This window comes from Pseudopodoces humilis, chromosome 11 (assembly GCF_049639895.1).
Source record: "Pseudopodoces humilis isolate 2021_Gansu_Grassland_sample_001 chromosome 11, ASM4963989v1, whole genome shotgun sequence".
In the NCBI taxonomy this organism is placed as follows: domain Eukaryota; kingdom Metazoa; phylum Chordata; class Aves; order Passeriformes; family Paridae; genus Pseudopodoces; species Pseudopodoces humilis.
Genome location: NC_142210.1, coordinates 15,432,717 through 15,457,668, shown reverse-complemented (window position 1 = coordinate 15,457,668; position 24,952 = coordinate 15,432,717). Strand labels below are relative to the sequence as shown.

Below are 24,952 nucleotides of genomic sequence, written 5' to 3'. Positions count from 1 at the left end.
GCACAAGCTCAGTACATACGCTCAGTACATACAAAAGTTTTATTTTGTTCTCAGGAGGAAGACTGAGAGAACCATCAGATATTTTACAGAATGTAATATATATATATAAAAAAGAAATACATATATATTAAAAAATACCTTGCAGTTACATGACATAGCCAAGAGTACAGTTCATAGTGTATCTGCAAGTTCAACCATCCTTAGGCCTTCTGCTCCTCTACAAGTTCTACAAATGGCTTTTTGGATAATAGCAAAATGTCAGAATGGTTCATCCACTGTTGGCTTCTTCCTTTCATGGAAAAACCAAAGGAGGAGGAGGAGAAAGAAAAGTCTGAAGGAGGCTACAGACACGCAGAGAGCACAGCAGGTAATTTTTGCATGTTGCTTACAGCTATAGGGGGGCTTTGCTGGCAAATAGAGCAGAAGGTGTCCCTGCTGAAGGAAGGACAGCTCACCTGACCTTGTTCCTTGTTGGGACTTGTCTGCATGGGCCATGGAGGGAAGCTGGGGAGATATGAATACTTCTGGTGTGTTTGGTGGGTTTGAGTCAGTCTAGAAGGATTTGGACACTTGCAATAGGCCACAAGAGCCATGAGCAAACACTGAATATCACTGGTAACTTGTAAATCAGCTAGATCAGTGGCCTCAAAAGCAGTTAAAAGGGACTAGGTTCTTGCAAGAATGAATAAACTGTCATGCAGGACTAACCAGGCCCCTGAGAAAGAGATGAAAGCCAAGGAAGAATGTTTTATATGAAATGATTCTGCTGAAAATAAGTATTAGATACAGCCAATGTGAAGCTGTCTTGTAATGGAAAACTTTCCTTGGGAGGTCTGCTGTGGCTGGAAACCACAGAGCTAATCTCAGGGTGGGACTAGAGAGGGCTTCAAGTGATAGAGGATTGGAGAAATTTTTGTGGCTGGAGGTCAGGGTGATGCTGAGTCCAAACCCTGCTCCATGTCCTCGTGTCCTCTGTGGGTCACTCATCCCACATGGTGGGATACAGGTATCCTGTTTGGGCTGGTGCTGTCTTGGCAGCCATGGCTGAAGTTTAGGGCTAAATGTGGATGCATCCTCACATCTTTGGGGCCAGGTGGATATCACCTGAGATGCCACCAGGAAGGGACTTTTATTTGTATATAAAAATAATGGCAAACTCCTAGGACTCTCATTACCCCTTGCACAGAAAAGGGGCTCACCAGCATGGGGAACCTGTGAAGCCCAGGCCTGCCCACGTGGATTTCCTGCACTGTCCATAGGATCTGAAGCTCTGTAGTTGCATCTTCTGATAGACAGAATTGGCTGGAAAGTCCTGGGGGTAGGGACAAATTCCCTGTGCTCGGTACAAAGCTTTGGTGTCAGGGAAACGCTGCCTCAATTGCTGTGCCTTTTTCCTGGCTCGGAGGGCAGTTCCCTGGAGTGTGGGTGAGGTTTGCAGATGGGCAGCACATGCGGAGGACACCAGCTGAGATCCTGTCCTTTGCCCCCTCCCTCCAGCTCCCTAGCAAGCATTTCCTAAGAACGCAAGCAAAGGGATGGGGGACCAAGCGAAACAAATGACCTGGCAAGGGCTTGGCATGCGTGGAGTATCGTGGCTATTGCTTGCGAAAGACCCGAGTCTGGAGCACATTAAACAATAACAACAAGAGAAAAGGGAGCCACGGTGGCAGCAGGCTGCTTAGTCACTCATCTCTCCAGCTCTGGGTCCAGAAGTGTCCATCTCTCTGAGGAGCCTGTTTTCTGCTCCACCCAGTCCACATAGTTAGAGACCTTGGTGTACACACCATACACCTGCTTGCTGCCACACTCCTCTGGGCCACCCCATGAGACCAGCCCTTGGGCCACCCACCTCCGCGTTCCTGGGTCCTGGATGACAAAGGCTCCCCCGCTGTCTCCCAGACAAGTGTCCTTCCCCCCCTCATAGTAGCCGGCGCAGAACATGTTCTCGGTCACGCTGTAGTTGCCTGAGCGCGACTCGTAGCTGGTCTTGCACTCGGCGTGCAGCACCACGGGCAGCTTGACGTACTGCAGGATGTCAGACAGGGTCCTCATGCCTGAGCTGATGATCTCATCCACTGTGATGTTGGGGTTGGAGATCCCCCAGCCAGCCACCAGCCCCAGGGTGTTGGGGTGAGGCCCCTCCAGCTCGTGCTCAAACTGGGGCAGGCAGACAGGCATGACATACTTCCCCATGGTCACCTTCTCCTTCAGCTTGACCAGCGCGATGTCGTGGTTGTAGTTCTGGACGTCAAACTCCTCATGCAGGATGATCCTCTCCACTGTCCTGTTGACAGCTTCCATCTTGTTCCTCACGTCATGAAGAGCCAGATAGACGGTGACATGCTCCTTGGAGACGGGGATGACGGTCTTGTCCCGCCGCTGGGACCGGAGCACGTGGGCGGCCGTCAGCACCCAGGACTCTGACAGCAGGGCCCCGCTGCCGAACCATTTGTCGTTGGGCACCCGGGACATGTCCTCCACCACAATCAGGGCCTGCCAGGGGAAGAAGCCGGGCTCCGCGTTCCGCCCGCCGATGATGCGCTTGATGATGCCGGGCAGAGGACGAGCTGGCCGGCCACACACTGGGGACAGAAGGCACAGGACGGTTACTTCCAGCTTATTTATTTAGGCAACAAATGAAAAAAAACCCAAAACCAAGCCCTGTCGGTTATGCCATGTGGTTATCTTCAAACCAAACACTCTCTTTTGTCCCTTTAAGTTTTGTTTTTCTTTCCATTTTCAGTTTCTGGAGTGATTTGGCTAGATCTACACCATTTAAGAAGCAGAAAGGCCAAATGAGTAATCTTGTAGCCTCACTGTGACCTGTGAGCTCACCCAGCCCTTCCCAGACCTTTCAGGCACTTGCCTGACTTCTGCTCAGTGTGCCAAGAGACCCAGGGGAATGATGGTGGGAGCCTGACATCAACCCAGTCTCACCCCTCACTCTGAGACCTGTCGTGAGGTCTATGTTCTCACAGCCGTGGCATTTGTCCTCCTGGAGCTGCTGTGGCTGGAGAAGGCTTGGCCATAGGATGTTGCCTAGCACCATGGGCTTTACTCCTGCATCTCATCACTCACAATTCTGACAGCCAGAAAAAACCAGACCCCCTCTGCTCAGCTCTTCAACAGACCCAGAATTAACACCTGAAGAGCCCTGACATGGTGCCTGCTTTGCTTGCAGGAGCTTTATCTAGACATGGTGTTAGGAAGACTGAGGGAATCAGGATGCTGAAGGTGGCTCTAAGAAGATGGACAGGGTGGGGAGGGACAGTCCTGCCCCCAGGGATCTAAAGCCTTGGGACATGGCTGTTGGTGGTGGGGCTGATTCCTGCCTGTGGCAGCATTATGGAGGGGGATTCTCAGGTGGGCTGGGGATGCTGATGTCACTGGGAGGTTGTGGGAGTCCATTTGGGCTTGTCTTACATCTGGAAGAGTCCTGAACCACAGCAACTCAGGTGCTGGTCTCATCCCTCTCAGTCTGCAAAAAACCCCATATCCTCCATGGAAACTGCTGGGACTGCCTCAATGCCACCTGCGCTGTGAGGGGAGGATGCAAAGCCTCACAAACAGAGGGTCTGACCCCTCAAGGTGGTGGGGTCAGGGTGAGAATCAGACTTGGAACCAGGGCAGGAGCACTGGAAGCTGATAATGTGGATTTGTTAAGGCTGGGGTCTGTCTCTAGAAAAAATGTAACTCTAGCATGGAGGGATCATGGTGAATGTGTCTCTGCGTGTGCTCTGCACCTCTGTCATTCCCAGTGCTGAAAGGAATAGAAAACATGCTCAGGAAACGAATTCCTGGGTCCCAGCCCAGCTGCTCTGCTGCACTGAAGCTGACGGCTGTCCCAGGGAGATGCTTTTAGAGGAAGTACATCCAGCCAAATATTTGTTCTATTAAATTACATATCAAAAATGCTGACCAGGCTGCAAATGCTCCCACTAATGGCAGAGGCAGGCATGGAGCAGCCTGGAAGAGAGGCTCCTATTGATGGGGAGGTGCGTGAGACACAGGGGAAGATCTGAAGAGCAGCTGGCCAGCTGCTGCCTGCAGATGCCGATCTCAGGAGAGCGTCACCCTCTCTCTGGGATTTTCCATTTTCCTGAAGTCTTTCTGACTCCTGTCACTAATCACAAGGCCTGGAAATGGCCCATGAAAGCAGCTATGGCCCCAAAGCTGTCCCTGTATGCTCCCGGCTCAAATTAGTTCAGGCTGAAACATCAAGCAGCGATGCAGAGAGCAGCTGCCACAACAAGAGCAGCCAGAGCCCTGGTCTTGGAGTTTTGTGGGATGCAGGGAATCTTAGGAGTCATTCCTCTAGCCTTGCAGGGTCTCAGCATGGCTGGAGAGCAGATACCCTCCATGGAGCTGGGACAGTATCTGAACCCCAGGGTGATTGCAGCTGCAGCTGCTGCACAGCAGCCGGATCCCTGCACCCCTCTGGAGAGCCATTGCTGCACATCCCATTACAATCCACACCCAAGCTGCCTCCAGGCCCCTGACGTGCCAGCCAGCCTGGCCCCATGCTTGGCTACAGCCAGAAACTCTCCCAGAGACTTTTGTTTAATCCTGAGCAGGTGCCTGGCCTGGAAACTTGCTGGCTGCAAACATTTCTGCCACTGCTTAAAGACTTGGAACTTTTCCTTCCCTGTAAAGCAGCTTCTGGAAGGCTTGAAGAGGTGATAATTGCTACTGGATGTGTACACATCCAGTGCGGATGACAGCCAGGTAAAGTTCTGCTCTTGGCTAAAACCACCTCCAGGGACACTGAGGGCTCAACATGGCCAGTGACTTGCTGGTTTCCATGTGGGGGAGTTTGGGGAGCCCAGACAGCTGGGATGGCTGTGACCCCGGTGCCACCACTGCACCCTGACAGTCTGGGCCTACTGAGATAGCCTCTGTCCCCACCACCCTCCTGGACCTGCATTGTGGCACTTGGGATGTATAGCTGGCACTGTCACCAGGAGCAGCGTGGCAGCAGCCCCTCCCTGCGTGTCCCTGCGTGTCACCCCTGGCCGCAGGAACCAGGCAGCCAGCAGCAGTACCTGGTCGGCAGGATGGCAGCTTGGTCCCCAGCTCCTCACTCCTCCACTGCCCCAACGCATCGCACGTGTAGGTGGCTGGAAGAGAGCAAAGCGTTAGCTGGGCTCTGGTCCTGGCATGAGGGATTGTTCTTTCCAATGAGGAGACCTTGCCCAGCTGTCAGGGCCCTTTGAACCCTTTTTCAGAGCAGGAAGTGACCTCCCTTTTAGTGCTCCATTCCCGGGGGGCCATGGTAGCCCTGTCCCCATGCAGGGACATGTCTCCATCCTCCGTTTCATTGCCTTGAGCTGTCTGGGGGGCTGTGCTATAGCCTCAGCCTCTGCTGGCAGCTACCTCCACATAAAAATGCTGCCAATGCCCATTCTGCTAATTCTTATGTGATGCTGGGACCATATGCAGGGAGATAAAAGCAGGGAGACAAGAATGTGAAGAATTCTTTTGGCTTCTTGCTGAGGGAGAAGGGAGAAGGGCTGGGCTGTGTATGCACCCTTTCTACTGTCCAGAACTGGGTCTGGAGGGTACAGAGCACTGTGGTGCTTGATAAACCATCTTGTGGTTTTTCTGTAGTTGTGCACCAAGGGGGCTGGCAGGATAAACTCAGTCTGAAATGACCCCACTGCTGTCTGTTCAACTTTGTCTGTGCTGAACATTTGGGTGCTGGGATGAGCCTTGCAGCGCCCTTCCAGAGGCTGCTGGACCTGGTGCTCTCTCCAGTAGCAGCTCCTTTCACAGAGACAGAAAATCCTGTAGTCTGCAGGGACCAGATGGCAGGGTAAGAAGGCAGAACACCCACACTGCTCTGCTGAGGCTGTGAAACACTCAGGCAAAGCGGCCAGCAGGGCCAACTCCATCCTACCTCGTTGTGGAGCAGGATTTGTCCAGTCTGGTAGTCCAGGCAGGGCAGGCAAAGGGTTTGGTATGTGTAGGCTACACCCACAGGCTGCTGCTTGTAGAACACCCTGGAGCTGCCATCCCAAGCTCCCCCCACTTGCATCCCATGTGCCCACCCTCACTGTGCCGTGGGGACGTGGCCTGGCCCCACTGCTCACCGGTGCTGTTGGGGGCCATGTGGTAGTAGGGGTGCTGGCAGTGGTACTGGATGGCTGCTTGGTAGGTGGTCAGGTTGTTCCTGGTGGAGAAGGTGACAAAGCCATGCTCCAGCTCCGGCGGCGCTTTGCAGTCAGCAACTGAAAGCCAACACAGAAGGGGGGTTGAACCCTGTTCTGTATCTTGGGGTGTTCAGCCAGCCAGCAGGCAGGCAGTGCTGGCCTTTGGCATGGGATGGTGGTCTTGTAGGGCAGACCAAGGGCCTGTATAATGCTGTCTCCCTTTTCTGTATGGCACTGCAGGAGGCTCTGTCCTGGCAGGGCAGCCTGGCTCTGTGAAACCCTCCCAAGGCCACCCTGCACAGGCAGAGCATGAATGGCACCGTGGAACACCAGCAGCATGTCCCACCCTCAGGCTGTGTGACCAACACCGCTCACACTGGTGGAGACCCTGGGCCCAGGAGCCCCTCCATGTACTGCAAGATTTCTCTGCTACACCAGTGAGAGGAGAAACTTGTTCTGGCAAGTGAGGTCTGTTGTGAGATGGCCCCACAGTGTGTCTCTGCATTGTAGTGGTGTGCAGGGAGAGGCAGGGAGTGATTCACCAGCTGTGCATTGGAGTGCTCCTCTTTGCTGAGAGCACAGCCCTGTCCTTCCTGCTCTGCTCACCAAACCGTGCTGATGAGCATTTACAGATCAGGTGGAACAACCCTGGGTCCTGGCTGTCCTGTGAAGGACATTGAGAGTGTGGCTTGGCTGGTCTGCAGGCAGGGGTGAGGTCTGTACGTGTGGGTGAGACCAGACCTGCTCCATCCCCCAAGACATCATCAGGGTTGGCTCTGCTTCACCAGTCCCTGGTCTTGACTAAGGGTGTGATGGAGGGAGACGATTTTTGGGGTGCCATTGCCCTTCCCCATGGCCTGTCCCATGGGTCCCTTTCTCCCCATGATCCCTCAGCATGCTCTGCCCAGCCTCTCCCTGCAGCTTGTCCCCCCTATTAGGCTTGTGCCAAATACTCTAGTGAGGACCCCAAGCTGTGGGAGGGTTCATCTGCCAAATCCAGGAGTAACCTCCTTGCAGCTGAGCCTTCCTACCACGTGGGCAGTTGACAGCACATTTGGGTGATGCTGTGCAGCCTTCCCCTACCCCATCCTGGGTGACCTGCCCCAGTGGAGGGCAGGAGCCAGGGTCTGATCCTGCCAAGAAATGCAGTGCTGTGTGTCTGGGTTCTGCTATGTTTAGGATGAGGGGTTGAGTAGGGAAATGGTGACATTGCAGTGAGCAGGTCCTGTGGATCAGGGATGATGTGAGGTCTGTTGGTTCCCATGTGCTCCAGGATGTGAAGGGAATGAGGACAGCAGTCCTAACTGATCCAGGCTAACAAAGAGAGAATTCACTAGACATAGTAGGTGGAACCAGGGCTATGTGCCACTGCTCAGGATTGCCTAATTCCTTGGGTGAAAAAAGCCTGGTTTATGGCAAAATACTGCAGCTTACCATTCACCAGGGTCCCCTCCACTGTCTGTAGGGACAGCAAGTGATAGGATGAGCGTGTAGGTGCAGGCAGGCTGGGTGGAGACTCTGTGTACCTGTTTCCTTGCAGGAAAGAGGGAATGAATGTCAGGGGACCATCCTGGCCTGGATCTCTGCTCTGGGATTGTTTATTGCTGCAAGGCACTATTCACTGGCCCACACAGCCCTGTGTGTCCCTCAGACCTGGGCAGGCCTGATGCCTGGAGAATGGACCTTTGTAGAGAGGTGTTGCTGCATCAGTGTCCCAGGTCCTGCTGACAGGGTGCGAGGAGGGCATTTGTTCTATAAGCCTTTCTAGTCTTCCCTCAGGAAAGGGGCATTTAGCATCTCTGTCTTTGTAGGACCAGAAGTGGACTGATGTCCCAAACACACACCTCCTCCTTCTTTCCCAGCCTCTGGTCCACATCCCAGCACCCTCCTAGTGGAGCCTCCAATGCCCCAGGGAGTCCAGGGTGTGTGCCCATGGCTCCTGGGGATGTGAATGGGGCCAGATACCAGGCTCTGGCCACCTTCAGCCGTAGTCAGCCTGAGGCCAGTCCATCCTCACCTCTGCCAGGCCAGCTGTGGGGAGCAAAGGGGAAATGGAGGAACATCCATCCCCCTGTCACAGTGCCAGGGCTCAGTGCCTGCAGGAAAGGGCTGGTGGTGCCAACCCATCCTCCAGGCATCCTTGTTCGGGGGGTCTGAAAGGCACCAGGACTCTTGGAGAGAGGAGAGGAAGGAGAGTTTCTTATTTGTGACACTGGGCCAGTGAGGAAGGGCATTGGGAGACTGAATCCAACCCATCAACCAACCAACCGGGCAGCCGTGCCACGATCCTTGCACGGCTGCGTCAGAGCGGGAGCTGAGGCTCCCCAGGAGACCAAGAGGGAGGAATGCAGAAATGCTGGGAGCTGGCAGCAGCACGTGGTCCCCAGGCAGCGGTGCTGGGACCAGCTGGGGTCCCTTCCCGTGGGGCAGTGTGTCAGTGGGAAAGGGGGACTCGACGCCAATTTCCTTCACCCTTCTTGAGACGGAGTTAAGAAAGCACCAAGTGTGGGGGTTAAGAGTGCCATGCCAGTTAGACAAGCCACAGAGATGGATTTGGCAGCCAGGCCAGTGGAAAGGGAACCTGCCCTGGGTACTGGACAGATCAGAGGGGCATCGAGACAGGCTGCCCGTCGGGGCGGCACGGCCGGCGCCAGCCTCACGCGGCCACTTGCTCCGAGCCGGCTCTTCCCTCTGTCTGGTTGTCGGCTCTATCTGCAGCTGCACCGAAAGCAGAGGGGAAGGAGGAGAGCAGAGAGAGAAAGCCCAATTAGTAGATGAGCAGAGAGAGACATGCAGGAAACCCAGCCCCCAAAACACCAGAAATCGTTAATGAGCTCCCAGTGAGCCGTGCCAGGGTGCCGTGGATGCCAGTGGAGCCACGGCCCTGCTGGGGACCCCTTCGCTCTGCGCAGCCAGGGCAACCTGGGGGCAGTGGACACAGGTGTCTGTTTAGCCTCTCCAGGCTATGGAGCTGGATTTTATCCACTTTGCTAAGAAGTTTTCTATTTTCTGCATTGTTTGTGCCCTGCCTCTCACAGACATGCTGGGGAGGTGGGAGTCTTTGCAGTCTGGATGGCTAAATTGCCTATTTAGGGGCTTCTTTGCTTTTCTAAGACCAAAAAGGTCTTAGAAATTTAGTATGATGAGTCATATTGCACAAGAAGGAAACAGTTCCAGCCCAGCTGAAACAATGCAGGTAATAATTTAAATTGTCTCAAAAAAAAAAAAAAAGAAAAAAAGAGAAAAGAAGATTTTTTTTTAAATGGTGTTAAAAGTACCTAGATTTTGTTCTAATTTTGGACAATGCAAATTTTTCTCTCATCACTGTTCAAGCTGGATAAAATCAATACGAATCTGTGGTAGTGAGCGTTGGAGTGGGGAGTTCCTCAGTAGGGCAGAGGCATCACTGACCCCAGTGGTTTTTAAGGAGACCTTTCAGTTTTTAATCTATTTATCAAGTCTGAGAGGCTCCCAATTTCCATTTGGATTGATAAAACATGAATTAAAACTCCAGATATACTGTTCCTGCCAAGGTAAGATGCACAATATTATTAAAAGAAAAAGAGTCTGCCCAGATGAGGAGAACCTAGATCCCAACACCACTAGACAGCATCCTCTCCTGCCTCTCCTGGAAGGACCTGGGACAATCTCTGACCATGTTTGCTGCTTTTCTCTCCAGGCCAGCCTTACGGCACTCAGTAGCAGTGAGAGCCTCCCTGAGCTCTGAGATGTTTGGGGGAAAGGGAAAAGGTGTGATCAGGTACATCTCCCGAGCCCAAGCTGAGAGAAGAACTGGGTTAGATGAAAGAAGATTATCACCTGTCCTTTCAAATGGCATTTCTTTTTTTCTTTCCTTTTCTCCCATTTTAAGGTTTGTAAACATTTGGACATTTTTCTCTCCCCGCTCACTTACTTGAGCAGTGCCCAGTTTAGGCTGGTACCTGGGACCTCTCTAATGCCCTGCATTTTAATAGCCTCCATTGGAAAGGAAATTTGAACCAGGAACTAGATTATCCCACATTGTCCCAAGCTTACCTGACAGAGACCGTTCTCAAGAGCCAGGCTTGCTCTTTCTTTGACAGGGAGACAGCAAAGTGGCTCACAAATCAAGTTATATGAGTAATCTAAATAAAAGCACCAATCTCCTGCTCATGGCATTTGGCCTGAGCCCCGTCATTTTATCCAAGAAAAAGCCAAAAGAGCTTTGCAGGGTTACGTAGGCTCTCTGGCTGGGTTCGTGTCTCTGAGTAAGGAACTCCACTCTGGCAGGGCAGCTTCCATTAGCATGAAATGATTTTGGCAGGAAAAGGACATTGGCAGGGTAGGGAAGGGTGTCCTTACTTTTGCAGATAGGGATCTTGTTACTCCATGTGCCATCCTTCAGACACTCGATCTGGAAGGAGTCACTTTCCACGTTATCCTGTGCAGAAGTACCAACAAAAAAACCACAAAACCTTACCAATGTTCAAGGCAAAGAAACAAATCTCTCAATAAAAAGGGAATTTCTTGGTGATTTAGTCAAGTTATATCCAGCATCCCCTGGAAGAGAACTTTTTTAGCTAAAAATTGCAATAAAATCATAATGAAAAACTTGAGGAGTTTTCTTGCTGCCAGCAACTCAGTGGCATGCTGAAAGCCAAAGAACTGGAGTCACTTATTCCTGTTGTAAATGATGAGATGGGTAAGGAGGCAGCTTTGCATGAGGATGGGACTGGGAGGAGATCAGAGAAATACCCAAGTCCATGTTGGAAGTCAAAGTGGGCTACTGGCTTGGAAGGGAGACAGCCATCCCATGAGTCAGCCACTCTCTCTGTGGCTCTCAGCTGTTTCCCAGAGAGAGCCTGCCAAAATCCTGCCCCCCTTGACTCACTGAAGCTGTCCCCAAGTCCCCGAGGACCTCCCAGGCAGTGGAGGCTGGCCTCTGCAGGGCTGCTGAGACAGTGCCCACTGAGGTGGGGGGCAGGCAGAGCCCTGGCAGCTGCCTCAGAGCTTTTGCTGAGCTTTTCTCTGGCAGAGCTGCCAGGCCTGACATTCTACGAGTTTACTGGCTCTGGAGGGATGCTGAGAGGTGGCTCAGGGAAATGCTATCTCCTTTTTTCCTCTGTGTCTTTGGAAAGAAAAGGTGTTGGCTGTCAGAGAAGGTGTTTTCCTTGCCCCTGGGAAGGGGGTGAGGATGATGTGTGATTGTGTTCACTCTGCCAGAGATGCAATGGCTTTCAGAGGAAGTATCCTCTTCTTCCTACCCATATTCCCAGCTCTGTGTTGTCAATCCATACCTTCAGCACTTTGTATCCAGTGTTGCAGCTGATGACAACCTGGTCTTTGAAGGTGTACTTGGCTTGAGAAGGCTCAATTTTCCCATTGATCGGTGGTTGCACCAGTGGGCATGGGTTTCCTTTGAATAAAAAGCAAATGAAGTTAAACAGAGGGATAAATGGAGCAAATGTAAAGTCCCAGCTCTTCCACCCAGCCCATGTAGCAGAATTTGAGCACCTCTGCCCTGCTTTCACTCTTAGTCTACACTGGCATGGCTCAGCCAGGCTCTTTTAGAAGGCATGGAGGCTCCGTCTCTTTTCTTCAGTCTGTAATTCTCTGGCTTTGAGCATTACAAATCTGGGAGCTAATAACAGTAGCTTGTGTAATTATCCTGCCCAAAATTGCTCTGCTTTACAATATGGTCTTGTTTCAGAGCCCAGTTGTTGTAGGGTAAAAAAGAACCCTTTGGAGGGAGGGCTCCGTGTTATTTTATGCCTTCCCCATCATGATTTCTGGAACAGATTCTTGCTGGAGACAGGATCATGGACCACTAAACTCATGGTGTTCACCTGCAGGCTTTATAAAGCCCTTCCTGTTCCCAGGCCCAGAAAACAGAGGAAAGCAGCAGGAGTTACCAATTGCTGTGTATGACAACTTCCAGCCCCTGTTCTCTCCAGAGTTGTCACTGTGGAAGCGGATCTGCACGCTGTTGGTTTGGGTTTCAATGCGTCCTGGGGACTTTTCTCCACAGAAAGGTCCAAACTCCTTTTGGCCTGCTTTGATCTGCCAAGGCAAAGATGAGTGGGTGATTGGAGGGGGCTCTTTGATCCGTGAGGCCAGTGGATGGGGCTGAAGTGGGGTTTAAGCACCATGTGTTGGGGGGATGTGATCAGAAAGAGGGTCACTGCTGGCTAGAAGGGTCACAAGCAGATGTGGTAAGAGACACGGGGTCAATAGAGCACAGGGCTCGTGCTGATTCCATCATTCCTGTTTGGACTGGGGTGATTTTGATCCCATCACCAGAGCACATAAAAGGTGAGAGGTGGAGTGTCCAGAGCCCAGCTCACCTTGATGTGGTCATATGGACAGGTCACCTCGGGGTGGTCTTCCACATCAAAGCTGTCCTCGAAGTCCAGGGTGATGAAAAAACCCTCCTCCAGCTCAATCCGATACAGGCAGTCCGAGCTCTTGGGGTAGGGGCTGGGGAAGTCGGCACTGGTGATCACCCCACTCCTCTGGGTGTAGAGGTTGTCACTGCACTCCACTGAAACACAGCCATGGCTCCATCAGGGCCCTGACAGTCATGTTCCCAGCCCTGACCATACTCTGGAATCCTCCCAGAGGACTGGGGTCTGTTGGATGGATCCATGGATCCCAAATATGTGTCCATGCAAGGAGAATCTCACACAGCCAACTTCCAAATATGCACAGAAGCCTTGGGCTGAGGGCTAGTCCCAGCTAATCTACATGATGCAGATTCAGAGCAGGGACTAAACCTTTTAATTTCTGTGACTTGAGGAGGTCTATAGAGCTTAGCTGAGGAGCACAGCCCCTGGGAGAAGGAGTCCCAGACTACTGGTTTGTAGAGGAAGAAGCACCTCATCCCTCCTGGCAGCAAAAAAGTGCTGTCTTGCCTGTGCTTGGTAGGTGTGATGCCTACCCAGGGACCCTCTGTGCCCATCCCTGTGCCAGGGCTGTGCCCGTGGTACCTTTGCAGGTCCTGTTGTCAGAGTGGAGGATGTAGCCGAACCTGCAGGAGCAGTAGTACCCGCCGATGTAGTTGTGGCAGTAATGGTCACAAGCCAGCTCCTCATCACTCTTCTCCAGGCACTCATCCACATCTAGAATGGAGTTAACAAGGAAGGCAGGTCACCCTGCAGCTGTCCACGTGTCACTCCTCATGGGGACATTTGCCACAACACCAAGAAATCTGTTATCCCATCTGGTGGGTCACATGAGCACCCAGTGAGTCCCACATGGCCCAAGGGCTGCACATGAGTTCTTCTCTTGCCAGGGAACCCAAGGCTGACCTGGGATGTGGTCCCTGCAAATCTGGTTCCCTATCCTAGCAATCTGGCCCTGCAGGCTCAAATGCTGCTTACCCACAGCGGTGTAATGGGCATCAAAGCCAGTGAAGCGTTCCTCGTTGGAGAAGTCAGACCTGAAGGTGAGCCCCATGTAGGGCCCTGGTGACAGGATCACTTGTTGGCCTGGAGCCTGCTCTGTGTCCGTTGTCTCCCTGCCACAGAAGGTTGCCAGCTCCTGGTCCTCAGTTTCAATCTGTTAGCAGAAAGAAGGGGTGAGCCTAGAGAGCCTGCTGTGCGTTCCCTGGGGAGGCCAGGCTGGGATTGGAATCATCCTCTGTGTCCAGAAGCTCATGCCTCTTGTCCAGGCTGTCCCCTGCCAGGACTCCCCAGTGTCTCCATGGGGCACAGAGACTCAGGTCTGCCTGCTCTGCCTGGAGGCACCTCTGAGGTAGATGCCAAGAGAAGGTGGCATCCAGGATGTAGGGAGGAGCTGGGGGGTGTAAGGGGAGGATGCAGGGTGGGAGCCCATTTGGGAGGTGGGATGAGGACATGGGGCTGCAGTACAGAAGAAGGGGTGTGAAAATCAGCCCTGGGCTGCCTGTGTCATTCCCACTCAGAGCTGGTGGTACCTGAGATGCTTCCCCTCACCTCTTCCCATGGCTCAAACACTGATCCAGACAGCAAGCATCTGTGTGAGGGGCCTAGAGGAATCCCTGCCTATTGGTTTTGCATCAGCTCAAAGCAGCAGCTGTAATTTGTTTCTGTTCCCTGGGCTGCCTTAGACAAGCTTGGTGCTGTCCCTCCCACCCAGGCTCTCTGTCTGGCTCCAGAGCTGTGGTTCCAGGCACTGCTGGGACTCTGACCATGCACCCAGAGGGCTGAGGAATGGGAATGATGAGCCAGGGTGCCCTATTGTCATATCAGCACATTCAGTAGTCTCTGTGTGCATCCCTTTAAAACACTGCCTTATCTGTGCCTTAAACCACTGTAATCCCTGCAGAAAAACTTTCAGTTTTCCCTGCAAACCCTCTCCTTTCCTTTTTCCTGGCTGTTTTCTCCAGCATTGATCCACCTCCTTCTCCTACACATCCCATCCCCAAACCCTGTCTCAACCCCGACCTCTCCCAGGCCGTTCCCAGCACCCTGCCTGCTCTCCCCCAGGGGATTTGAATATGAATAAGCCTCGGCAGAGGAATGTGATGAACACCACCAGCCAGCCCCACACCGCTTGAGCCAAGCCACCACTATTGCTGCTGTAATGAAGTCTGCAGCCCCCCAGCACATGCCTGGGGAAAACAGTCATCTGCTCGGGGGCCCATGGGGTCCTGGAGGTGTTGGAATGCTGTCCCTGGCTTGCTTGGCCTCAGCAAGATGAGACCCTTCTCTGACTCCATCCCTTGCACCTAGAGACCCTCAAGATGTGCCTTCTGGGGAGGGTCTGGGGCTGAAAGGGAAATTTCCCAGAGCTGAACAAACAGGCGGAAACTCGTTCACACCAGGGAAAGCCAACATGGAAATGGCAACTCAGCATGCCTTGACATTGCCTCCAGATATTTTCCATCCTCTCATACAAGCTGGAGCTGGCCAGAAAAGAGAGACACTTTCCGATGATAAATTTTGGGAATTTTGAGAAAAAACATGCACCCTGCTTTGGGGACAAAAACCCAATTGAATTTTTTTTTTTTCTTGTAGCAGCATTCTGGGGCAAAAAAAGAAAACAATTTGGGCTCCATCTGGTTTCAATCCCTTTGAAATATATTGTGGTGCTTTAGAATTGCTTTTAAATCTGAAAGATTGTTTTGAAATGAAATAGTGTTTCAGACTGAAAAACAGGAGTGCCACCACCAGAAGTGAAGGAAAAAGGCATTTCAGCCCTGAAGTGCAGACTTGGCTGCACCAGCACGTGGGACACAGCCTCCTCCACAGAAAATGCTTTTTCTTACGGAAGTCTGTGGGAAGGAGGAATTTCCAGCCAGCTGCTCTGTGTGGGGATGGTGGGCTGTCACCTCTGCCAGGACTCAAGAGCCACCGTGTGGGTTCCCATTCCTCGCCTTCAGCCCCAGAGAGTGCAGGACTTGCAGTACAGCATTCCTGAAGTGCGGGAAAATCTTCCCAGTGCCCTGTGTCTCAGCTGGAGGATGCTCCAGCCAGCCCCCAGCATCCCTGGATGCAGCCCTGGAGCAGCAGGATGGGCCCCGGGAGAGCTGTGCTCTCCTCACTGGAGGTATCCACAGCCCCTTATCTGAGATGGGTCCCATGCCCCAGCCACAGGGAGCAGAGGCAGCCCTTCAGCAGTAAACTAAACAGAGAGGTCATCATCCCTGGTTAATATTTGCTGCTTCTGCTGGGGACTGTATACTTTCTTGTAGATCATTTACATCCAGCGAGCAGGCTGGTAATTAAATCCTGGTTGTTTGTTTGGAGTTTCTCTCTCTCGGGTCACGATGTCGACGTTTTCACTAGAGAAGATGTGTCCCTGAGGGAAATATCAATTGCCACAGATAAATTCCCTATAAAAATACACTGAAAGAATCCTCCTTTGAAAAATAAAATACAGCGACACCCTTATGCCTTAAATTTACCCTTGCCAATGCCTCCTGCTGTTTCTTCTTGCATCCTCAGTACCTCATTACGACTTCTACCTTTCTGGATGGAGGCAGATTGGAGTCCCTCTCTGGCCATGGCTCTATGCCTCTGCATTTTGGCTGGTGCTGTGTCTAAGGGGTGTCCCAAGCTGCTGGACCCCTCTCTGCCCCACATTGATTCCCCCCTTGGGGGCAGGAGCTGGGATGCCCTGGCTGGCAGGAAAAAAAAGGCTGTCCCAGGGCTGGGCTGTAGGGGATGCCGGGAAGCACTGATGATGTGGAGGTGCCTCCTGCAGCCAGGGGGTTAATGAAATGCCAGAAACACCGAGGGGAATTTGGCCCGGCACTTCGGTGTCTGCTGCCGGAGAGGAGCAGGCAGTCGGCAATACGGAAACACAGCCGCCACCAGCCCCCCCTCTCCAGCCCTCCAGGAATGCACTAATTGGACTGATGAAGGCCAAACATACCACTTGTAATATATATAAATGGCTCATTAGGCAGAGAAATCGCAGTGCTGGGCTGAAGACACTGGGAACATGACATGGGGAGGAGACGCTCGGAGCCAGGGCAGGGCATGGTGGCCCCCACAGAGTGGCAAGAAGGCAACACCCAGAGCAATGGGGCTTTTCTCTCACAATGCAGCTGCTGCTGAGCGCTGGGAATGAAACAGGGACAGCCCCTGCAAAAGCCTACATCTAAGTGTCCTGGAGATCTTCTCCCCAAGATACATCAAGGGTCCTTTCATACACAAACATGAAATTGCCCTGAATTTCCATGGGAACGTAAGTGGCAGCCCTGCCATGAGTGACAAAGGAGGATGGCTGGTTTCCTGTGCTTGTGGATTTGGCTTGGCTGTCCCCTCCTGCATGGCAGCTGCACCCACATGCTCTATTTCTGGGCAAGGCTTGTTCCTTGGAGGGGCTGGGGCTGAAAACAGACCCAGGCAGGGGGTGAAAAGAGACCCTGGTCTTCCTTCTCCCCCTGGACTGTCCCCAGCAGCACAGGGGAATGGCCAGTGCCACCAGACACTCTCTGTAGTGAGCTGTCAGGATGGGGAAGACAAGCAGCGAAGCCCTGGGCTCTCTCTTCTCCCAGCTGCCTCCTGGGGATCAAAGTGCTCCTTTTGGAGTTTTGAATCCCCACACTCCCATGGAACGAATGACCCTCTGGCTGGGGCTGGCTGACAGGACCAAAAGAGGATGCTCTCCTCCTGAACCCCCAGTTCATGCCAAACCTTGATTTGTGCTTTTTCTCCTTGTTTGAACAGAGGAAGGTGTACATGGGTCCTGATCACCCTTCTTGCAGCCCCAGGCTGGGCATGTGGTGCCCTGAATGAAAAACAAGCTTTTTCCCTGATCTTGCATTCCCCCACTAGTGCCTCATTGACTGGGTGTCCCCCATCTTCATTCCAATCAAGGAGCTGGCTGTAGCTAGCGGACAAGCTCTTGAGGGCTGATTTCATTCCAGGGCTTGACTGAGTCCCCAGGTTCAGATCTCTAGAGGAAGCTTGGGGATTTACTCATGATGGCCCCTTAGAATCCACAATTTCATTGCCCATCTCCCTGCCACAGTGCTTCTCAGTGACACTGTTCAAATCACTTAACATGATTTTCTAGTCAGGGCTGTGGCTTTTTGGGTGCCCTGGGCCAGTGCTGCAGGCTTGCCAACCATGGTGAAACCCTCTGCAAATGAGGAACCCCCAAACTGCTTCCCTGTGGATGGTGATGAGCTGGGCAAAGCCTGCTGAGCAGCACAGCAGAAGGAAGGAGCAGGAAGAGGGCAGCCCAGGGTGAGTGGCTGCTCCATCCCTGTCCACATGCACCTGGCAGGTGGCTGACAGGAGCCATCCAAAACCTGAGGAGAGGCTGTATGCCATGTGCTGAGGCCCACAGTTTGGCTTCCCAGCATGTGACTGAAGTTTTCTACCTGCATAGGGGGCTTCTCCAGGTGGGTATTTTGGGGATAGCTGCTCCTCCCATTCCTCCTGGCTCACTTCCTTACTGAAGTGCATCTCCCCTTCTCTGCCATCCCCATTTGCACAAACAAGCCTCCCATGCTGTGAGCACTTCTTTAGGTTCCACATTCTTTTTATATATATATACACACAAGCAAGTGTGCATGCGCACATATATAAATAAACAGCTATTGTTTTAATTAGCCATTGTTCCAGAGCTCTGGAAACTGTTCCCTTCTGCAGACCACCCTGAAGGCAGAGGTCTGTGCAGGTTTACAGCTCAGATCACCCTGAGCTTGCCACTTGGGATGAGCTTCTATAGTGCTTAAGAGTTTGGTGTGGGCAACCAAGGAGTGTGGGCAGCAAAGGCCAGGGCACAGGCGCTTTTTGCCTGTCCTGAATTGAGTCTCCATCTGCTCAGCCCCTTTTTAACCTCCTTCTTATGGCAGCCAAGGTGATGAAAACCCTGAACAAACAAGGTGTTTCTTCACACACAGAGGAATATAATAATATATTCAACCTGTCCAATTCTCTGGCAGGTGGTGCTGCAGAGATTAAAGTTACCCATGAGCTCAGAAAGCAGTGGTACAAGTTCATAGATGGGGAATCCATTGAGCACCATGGAACACAGAGGGCTGCCTGTGTTTCTGAGCTTCCTCACTGGCACCAGCAGAATATTACAGAGAAGCACCTGTATGTGCCAGGTCTATAGTTATATTCTACAGCCATGCACTGTGGCCTTTGTCAAAGAGGAGACTGATGTTGTTTTTACACCTTGCACTGGTGCAGGCAGAGCTGGACACACAAACCCAAGAAGGAAAAGAGGCACAGAGTCATTCACTGCTCTCCTTAATGTTCTCTAAACCAGTGGTTTAGTAGCATCAAGATTGCACCCTCAGCTGGCAGAGTAACCTCTGGATCTCCTGTAATCCATCCATTTTCATCACTTTTCAAATGTAATTCTGTGGTGGAGGCTCTGCAAGCTGAGTTACAGCCCCGAGCAAATTTATACAGCTGAGATCTAAATCCCTGTGAAAAATATCGCCTTCTTATGGAAATCCAGGGGCAGGGAGAGCTGTGGTGCCAAGTTGGCACCATGGCCAAATAACAGAGAGCCTTATGAAAAAGGAAAAAAAGAGCAGGGGTGAAGGGTGGGAGGAGGGGTAAAGCTTGGAATGGGGAAAGTTTCCAAGAAATCCATTCCTTGAGCTTATTGGGGTTTTAAAGCAATATATCTCTATATATGTCCCTGGGCCCTTGTGCTTGGAGAAGATCCAGGAGAAGCAGAAAGAGCTAATCAAACCTCAATGAGAGATGTTAGTAACAGAGTGAGTGCCAGCACAAAGGGGAAATTAAAGCAGGGAGCAACAGATCCTAGAGGAAAAAACACACAAATGTTTGCTTTGTTTACTTAGGGCAAGAATAAAACAATAATTCCAACTGTCTGGCAGCTAGCACCAGGGCCAAGTTCTGTGGTTCCAGACCTGGGAGCAAGCTCCACCTGCCTCTTGTGTGGAGGGGCAGGGTGGAGCTTGTTCTGGGAGATGATGTAAGGTATGTTCAGCCAGGCAACCTAGAAAGCACCTGCTTGCTACTGCTGGTCTGCCAGGAGCACCACACTTGAATATTTTCAAAGATATGAAGAGCTGCCCTTGTCCTGGATGTGAAGGAGAAGGGCTTGGAGAAACCTGTGGTGTAAAGACAAGGTTTCTCTGGGGCACTGCAGTGTGAGGCCACCAGAGTTTTGGGTGGGTTACCACCCAGCAGTGAAGCAGACTGAAATATTTTAGGTTTTGCCATGACAGCTCCCTGGAAACCTCCATAAGCAGCCTCAAGCTCAGGTCTAACCTTTCCCTTTCGCTTCCCATGGGGCTGGACAGGGTGTCCCAGGAGCCTGCAAAGTGTGGCCAGGGATCCAGGCTGGCTGCAAGAGGCACCCACAGCCATGGGTGACAAAGTGTGCCCAGCTCAGGGGTTCTCCTTGCTGGCATCAGAGTGCCACAAACTGGTGTTTAGCCAGAGGTGTTTTATCAGCTCATAGGTGTGAAAATCCCATTGGGTGCAGTAAGAATTAGGTGCCCAGATACTTTCAGAAATTTGTTCCTCTGTGGGTAAGCTCTGACTCTGGTGTCCCGCTCACTGTTGGTCTAATGGATGCTACCAGCTTACCTGTGTTCTCCCTGTGCTCCACTGGACTCACAGCTCCTGAGCCAAATAAAATGGGGAAAGCTGTCTTGTTCCCAGCTTTTCCAGCACTACTCTTTCTCAGCTGACCAAGGTGCTCTGCTGTGTACCCCACCATCTGCCCTCAGATGTCACAGCTCACCTTCACATAGTCGTATTCACAGAGGTAGGATGACTCCAAGTCAAAGTGCATGAAGTACAACTTGATTTTAAATCCATCAGGCACAGAGATGTTCCACGTCATTTCTGAGTCACTGGGATAGGAGTCGGGGAAGTTGGGAGACTGGATCTCCCCAAACATGTCTGTCAGCTCCACAGCATCTGCCACGCAGAGCAGCAAGGCACAGAAAGGCCAGGCCAGGGGGCACCTGGAACACACACGTGAGGAGATGAAATGAAACTCTGGCAGTGACAATACCTGTGGAAGGCTCATCTCTTTTCCCAAGTGGATCGTGCAAGAGGAGGTGCAGCACCATGAGCAACCCCTGGGAGGTGGGATCTGCATGTGGCCCCCATGAGGGGAAAGCCCCTTTGAAAGGTGGGTACCACAGGTGCCACAAGTGATGCAAAGGCACCTCCAGAGCTCCCAGCCAGCCAGAAGTGCCAGCAGGAGCTTGGTGTTTCCCATGCTTCTGGGAGCAGCAGCCGTTGGCAACACATCTGTTAACTAATGGAGCTCTGCTGGGCAAATCTTCATTTAATGGAAGAATAAACATAAGCATGCCTAATAAAATAATGATGCTTGCTAAATCGATTTAGTGAAAGCATCATGACAATAACTGCTAAGTATCATTATTATTATAATCATTATCATTATTATTACTACTACTACTGCTGAGCCTTATCCTGCCAAATTGGGATCATTAGCTCTCAATAAACATCTTTGCAGCTGGGCAAAGATAGAACCAGGCCTCAGCTTTGCAGCCCTGGATGTTACACTCTACCTCTTTTTTCTTTTCTTTTCTTTTCTTTTCTTTTCTTTTCTTTTCTTTTCTTTTCTTTTCTTTTCTTTTCTTTTCTTTTCTTTTCTTTTCTTTTCTTTTCTTTTCTTTTCTTTTCTTTTCTTTTCTTTTCTTTTCTTTTCTTTTCTTTACTTTTCTTTTCTTTTCTTTTCTTTTCTTTTCTTTTCTTTTCTTTTCTTTTCTTTTTCTTTTCTTTCTTCATTATAATCTCCTCTTCTCTTCTCTTCTCTTCTCTTCTCTTCTCTTCTCTTCTCTTCTCTTCTCTTCTCTTCTCTTCTCTTCTCTTCTCTTCTCTTCTCTTCTCTTCTCTTCTCTTCTCTTCTCTTCTCTTCTCTTCTCTTCTCTTCTCTTCTCTTCTCTTCTCTTCTCTCTTCTCTTCTCTTCTCTTCTCTTCTCTTCTCTTCTCTTCTCTTCTCTTCTCTTCTCTTCTCTTCTCTTCTCTTCTCTTCTCTTCTCTTCTCTTCTCTCCTCGAGTCTCCTCTCCTCTCCTCTCCTCCCCAAAATAGAGAAGCACACAGAGACTGACATCCATTAAACCATCAAACCCGTCTTTTAAAAAAATCTTGGTCTGAAGACTTTGTCCCAACTTGTTACCAACTTCTCTATCCCACAGGAGGGCAGAGAGAACAGGTAAATCTGTGGTGGTCCATCTCACTTCACACCATCCTCGAGCTTCATTTGACATGAAAGGAAGCACAAACTGAGTGTTCCTCTGTGCAAGGAGAGCACCACCCGTGCTGGAGGTGTGAACACGAAAGCCTGTGCTATTGTATAGGACCCAGAAAGAAGAGAGGACCTCAGGCCCTTTACACATAGTGGAGCATACAAAAGAAAAGAAGCATGCAGGAAATAAGAACCATTAGAGATGAAAATTTCTTAAATAGGCCTGGCAAAGGCTTGTAGGTGTGTACAACAGACATTGGAACTACTCACACATACACGTACACCTGGTTTCAAAATCGGGGCTTGATTTAGATATGCTAGTGGGGAAATTGAAGCTGCATTAGTGGATTATTTTTAACCTGTGTTCTTTCAAAACCAGGACAGTAAATTTCTGGGGTTCATTTGTGTAGTGCCACCACTTTTCTCAGCTCTTCGTTACAGAGAAAAGTAAGTGGGAGCTAAGAAAATTGGATTGATTTTTTCCTTCAAACAGAGTGAGGTTGAGCATGCCCTTTTCTGACAGCTTTTCTGAAACCACAAAAATGTGTGAAGGGAAGAACTGTTACTTCTCTAGTCAGAGTACATCCATGGGGCTGGATGCTGAGCTGGTGTAAATGGGCATCACCTCCTCCATTTCCATTTCAACAGGCTGTTTTATTCTGCGGCTCTGCTTTCCCCGAAGCAGCGGAGGCAAAACAGCATCAAACTTCTTCCCCACGACAGGAAAGTCTTAACCTCACGTGAAAGTGATAAATGACCGTGCCATGGACAGAAGCGCATGCAGAAGGTCCCACCTCGCTCGCACCTTTTCCCCTGGCCGTGGCAGAGCGGTGCCCGTGCCAGGATGTCCCTTTGGCTTTGCCGGGATGCAGGCTGGGCTGCGGCACGAAGCCGGGGCGTGAGCGTTGCCTCGTTCGCTCAGGGATCGGGAATTGGAGCCGCGGTCATCATCGGGAATCCTTCCTCAGCAGGACAGCCCCCCCTGCCCGGCCGTGCCCTGACTCCGCCGGCTGCGGGAGCTCGGTCCCCCGGAGGAACTCACCTCATTTTGCTGCTGGGAGACTTTCCCGGCGGATTTGGTGCGGAGGATTGATGGCTCGCCTGCGGGGGACGGCTTCGCCTCTTTCCCAGCGCTCCGCTGTCCGCCTTATCTCTGTCCGGAGATTTGCGAGCGTGTGTGCGCCTATGTGTGAGTGCGTCTGGAGCTGTCTGGCATTTTCCATGCAGGTCACGCCTTCCCGTGCCTGCAGCCTTCCCCACATCCAGGCAGGCAGGCAGACCTGCCCGCATCCGAGCCCTCCTCCCCGCCCGCCTCTCCCTCCTCTCCGCCGCGGGGCTGCCCTGCGCTCCAGCATTCAGCCGAGTTTTTGTCTTCCCTAATCTCCAGAGTTCTGTGTGTGCGTGTGTGTGTGTGTGTGTGTGCCCATGCACATTGTGTTTTCTCTCTCTTTTTTTTCCCCCTCACAGCCTGCTTTGCCAGATGGCTAAAATTTGCCTCTCAATAGGGTCTGAGGCTCCAGCAAAAACAGAAGACAAGAATGTGTGAAAACCCCCTCCCAAAAACCTGTGCGGGGATAAATAGCTTTAGTGGTGGTGGTGCTACTGGGACCGGCGCTCAGAAATCGCTTTAAGCATCTCTGCTTAGTGCCGAGCAGCGTTTGGGATGGGGATCTGGCTTCCAAGAAACTTTGGAGTTGTGACAGTCTGAATAAAACGAAGCCCTAATTTGCAGCCTCCTGTAGAACTGAAGGAATTGCCAGATTCCAGTATTTTGTCCCAGGGCAAAAGAGCAGCTTTTGAAGTGGACTCTGCTCAGGAGTGAAAACTTTAAAGTTCCAGGTTTTGAGCCTGTTCAGGAAACAGGTAAAAACATGAACGCTCCCTGCTAAGCCACGGGAGATTGATCTCCCCTCCCTGTGCCAGGCACAAACCAACCCAAACTCCCGTCTGCATAGCTAAGTGGGAAGAAGATCTATCTGGGCTGCAAATAAGGGAATAGCACGTAGGACGTCAAAGGATGCAAGCGACTCCCTCGTTCAGAAATCTCCTTGGACACACGAGGAGCAAAACTTTAATAGCTGTTTACCAACTTCAGCTCGAGCTGGTTAATGTAAACCACACAGATATCCAGTGGCAGGCACGGATACACATGCGGCATGTTAAAAGGCACACAAAAACAAGAGCTGGGAAGAGGCAGGGAAGCAGGGATGTGTTGGCAGCACTCCTGGAGCAGCAGCTCCCAGCCCTCCCGGACTCTGCAGCTCGCTGATGTCAGGCTGTGGAGCGGCTGTTAAAGGGGCGATGGTACCTCCAGCCTCTGCACAGGCTTTGCCCCTCCTGCAATCCTAGAGAAGCTGGAAGGGAAGGTGATAGAGTATAAAGAGTAAAATTTTATTTTTCCATTTCTTGTCTTTGTGTTTTGGGGGGGTTCCTTGGCTTCCCATGCAGAAGCTGCTTCTCTCATTCCCATGAGTCTGGTTCTGCACTGAGAAAGAAATGGTACCTAAGAGACACAGTGAAATAAAATAGAAAAAAATATGGGTGGAAAAGCACTAGAAAAACAGGAGAAAGGCCCTGAATAAAAGGAAGATCTCAGTCTGCCTAATTTGTAGCTTTATTTGGGAAGTTTTAACAGCTTATCACTAAACAGACATGAGCTCTCACTCATGCTAACACACCCAGGCAAGCTGATCAAACTAATTAATATGTAAGCAATGTGTCAAATGCAAGGATTTATTTTTGCAGGCAAGTGTGGTCTTGTCTGAGCCCTGAATACACTGTGATCTATTTTTTCCCTGCCTGTTCTGCAGGGTGGGTCCTTGATGCATTCATTTTTCCATCACGGCAGCCTTCTATAGCTTTTTGGAATGGCTTCTCTAATTCAGGGGCAATATTAATTCTGAAGTGAGATTTTCTTTGCCTGCTGATACTCCTTTCAAGACAGATCACCTCGGGTCAAAGTCAGTGTTTACACTTCAAGGCTGGACTGGGAAGTGTGAGGTGGTAACAGAAGTTCTGCAGGTTTTTGGACCATGTTGGTGGATGCAGCATGGGCTTAGAGCACCCATGCTCACCATGTAGGCCCTGGAAGGCAGGAGACCAAGAGGCAGGAGACTGCAGATCCCTTCAGCAGCCATCTGAGCTGACTTCCCTGCTAGGCTGCTGAATCCTA

General features: G+C 51.3%; 1 protein-coding gene across 1 annotated transcript; it reads right to left on the bottom strand.

Annotated features, from left to right (window-relative positions):
• Positions 1–76: 76 nt before the first annotated feature.
• MASP1 (MBL associated serine protease 1) lies at positions 77–22,950 on the bottom strand. Its single transcript, XM_005525169.3, has 11 exons — positions 22,823–22,950; positions 20,298–20,523; positions 13,508–13,685; positions 13,115–13,246; positions 12,473–12,669; positions 12,041–12,188; positions 11,426–11,544; positions 10,491–10,569; positions 6,090–6,227; positions 5,043–5,117; positions 77–2,582 (listed from the first exon to the last, which is right to left on the bottom strand). The coding sequence occupies exons 1-11, from the start codon at positions 22,825–22,827 to the stop codon at positions 1,687–1,689; spliced, it is 2,193 nt and encodes a 730-aa protein (XP_005525226.2). The 5' UTR covers positions 22,828–22,950; the 3' UTR covers positions 77–1,686.
• Between the last annotated feature and the right edge of the window lie 2,002 nt (positions 22,951–24,952).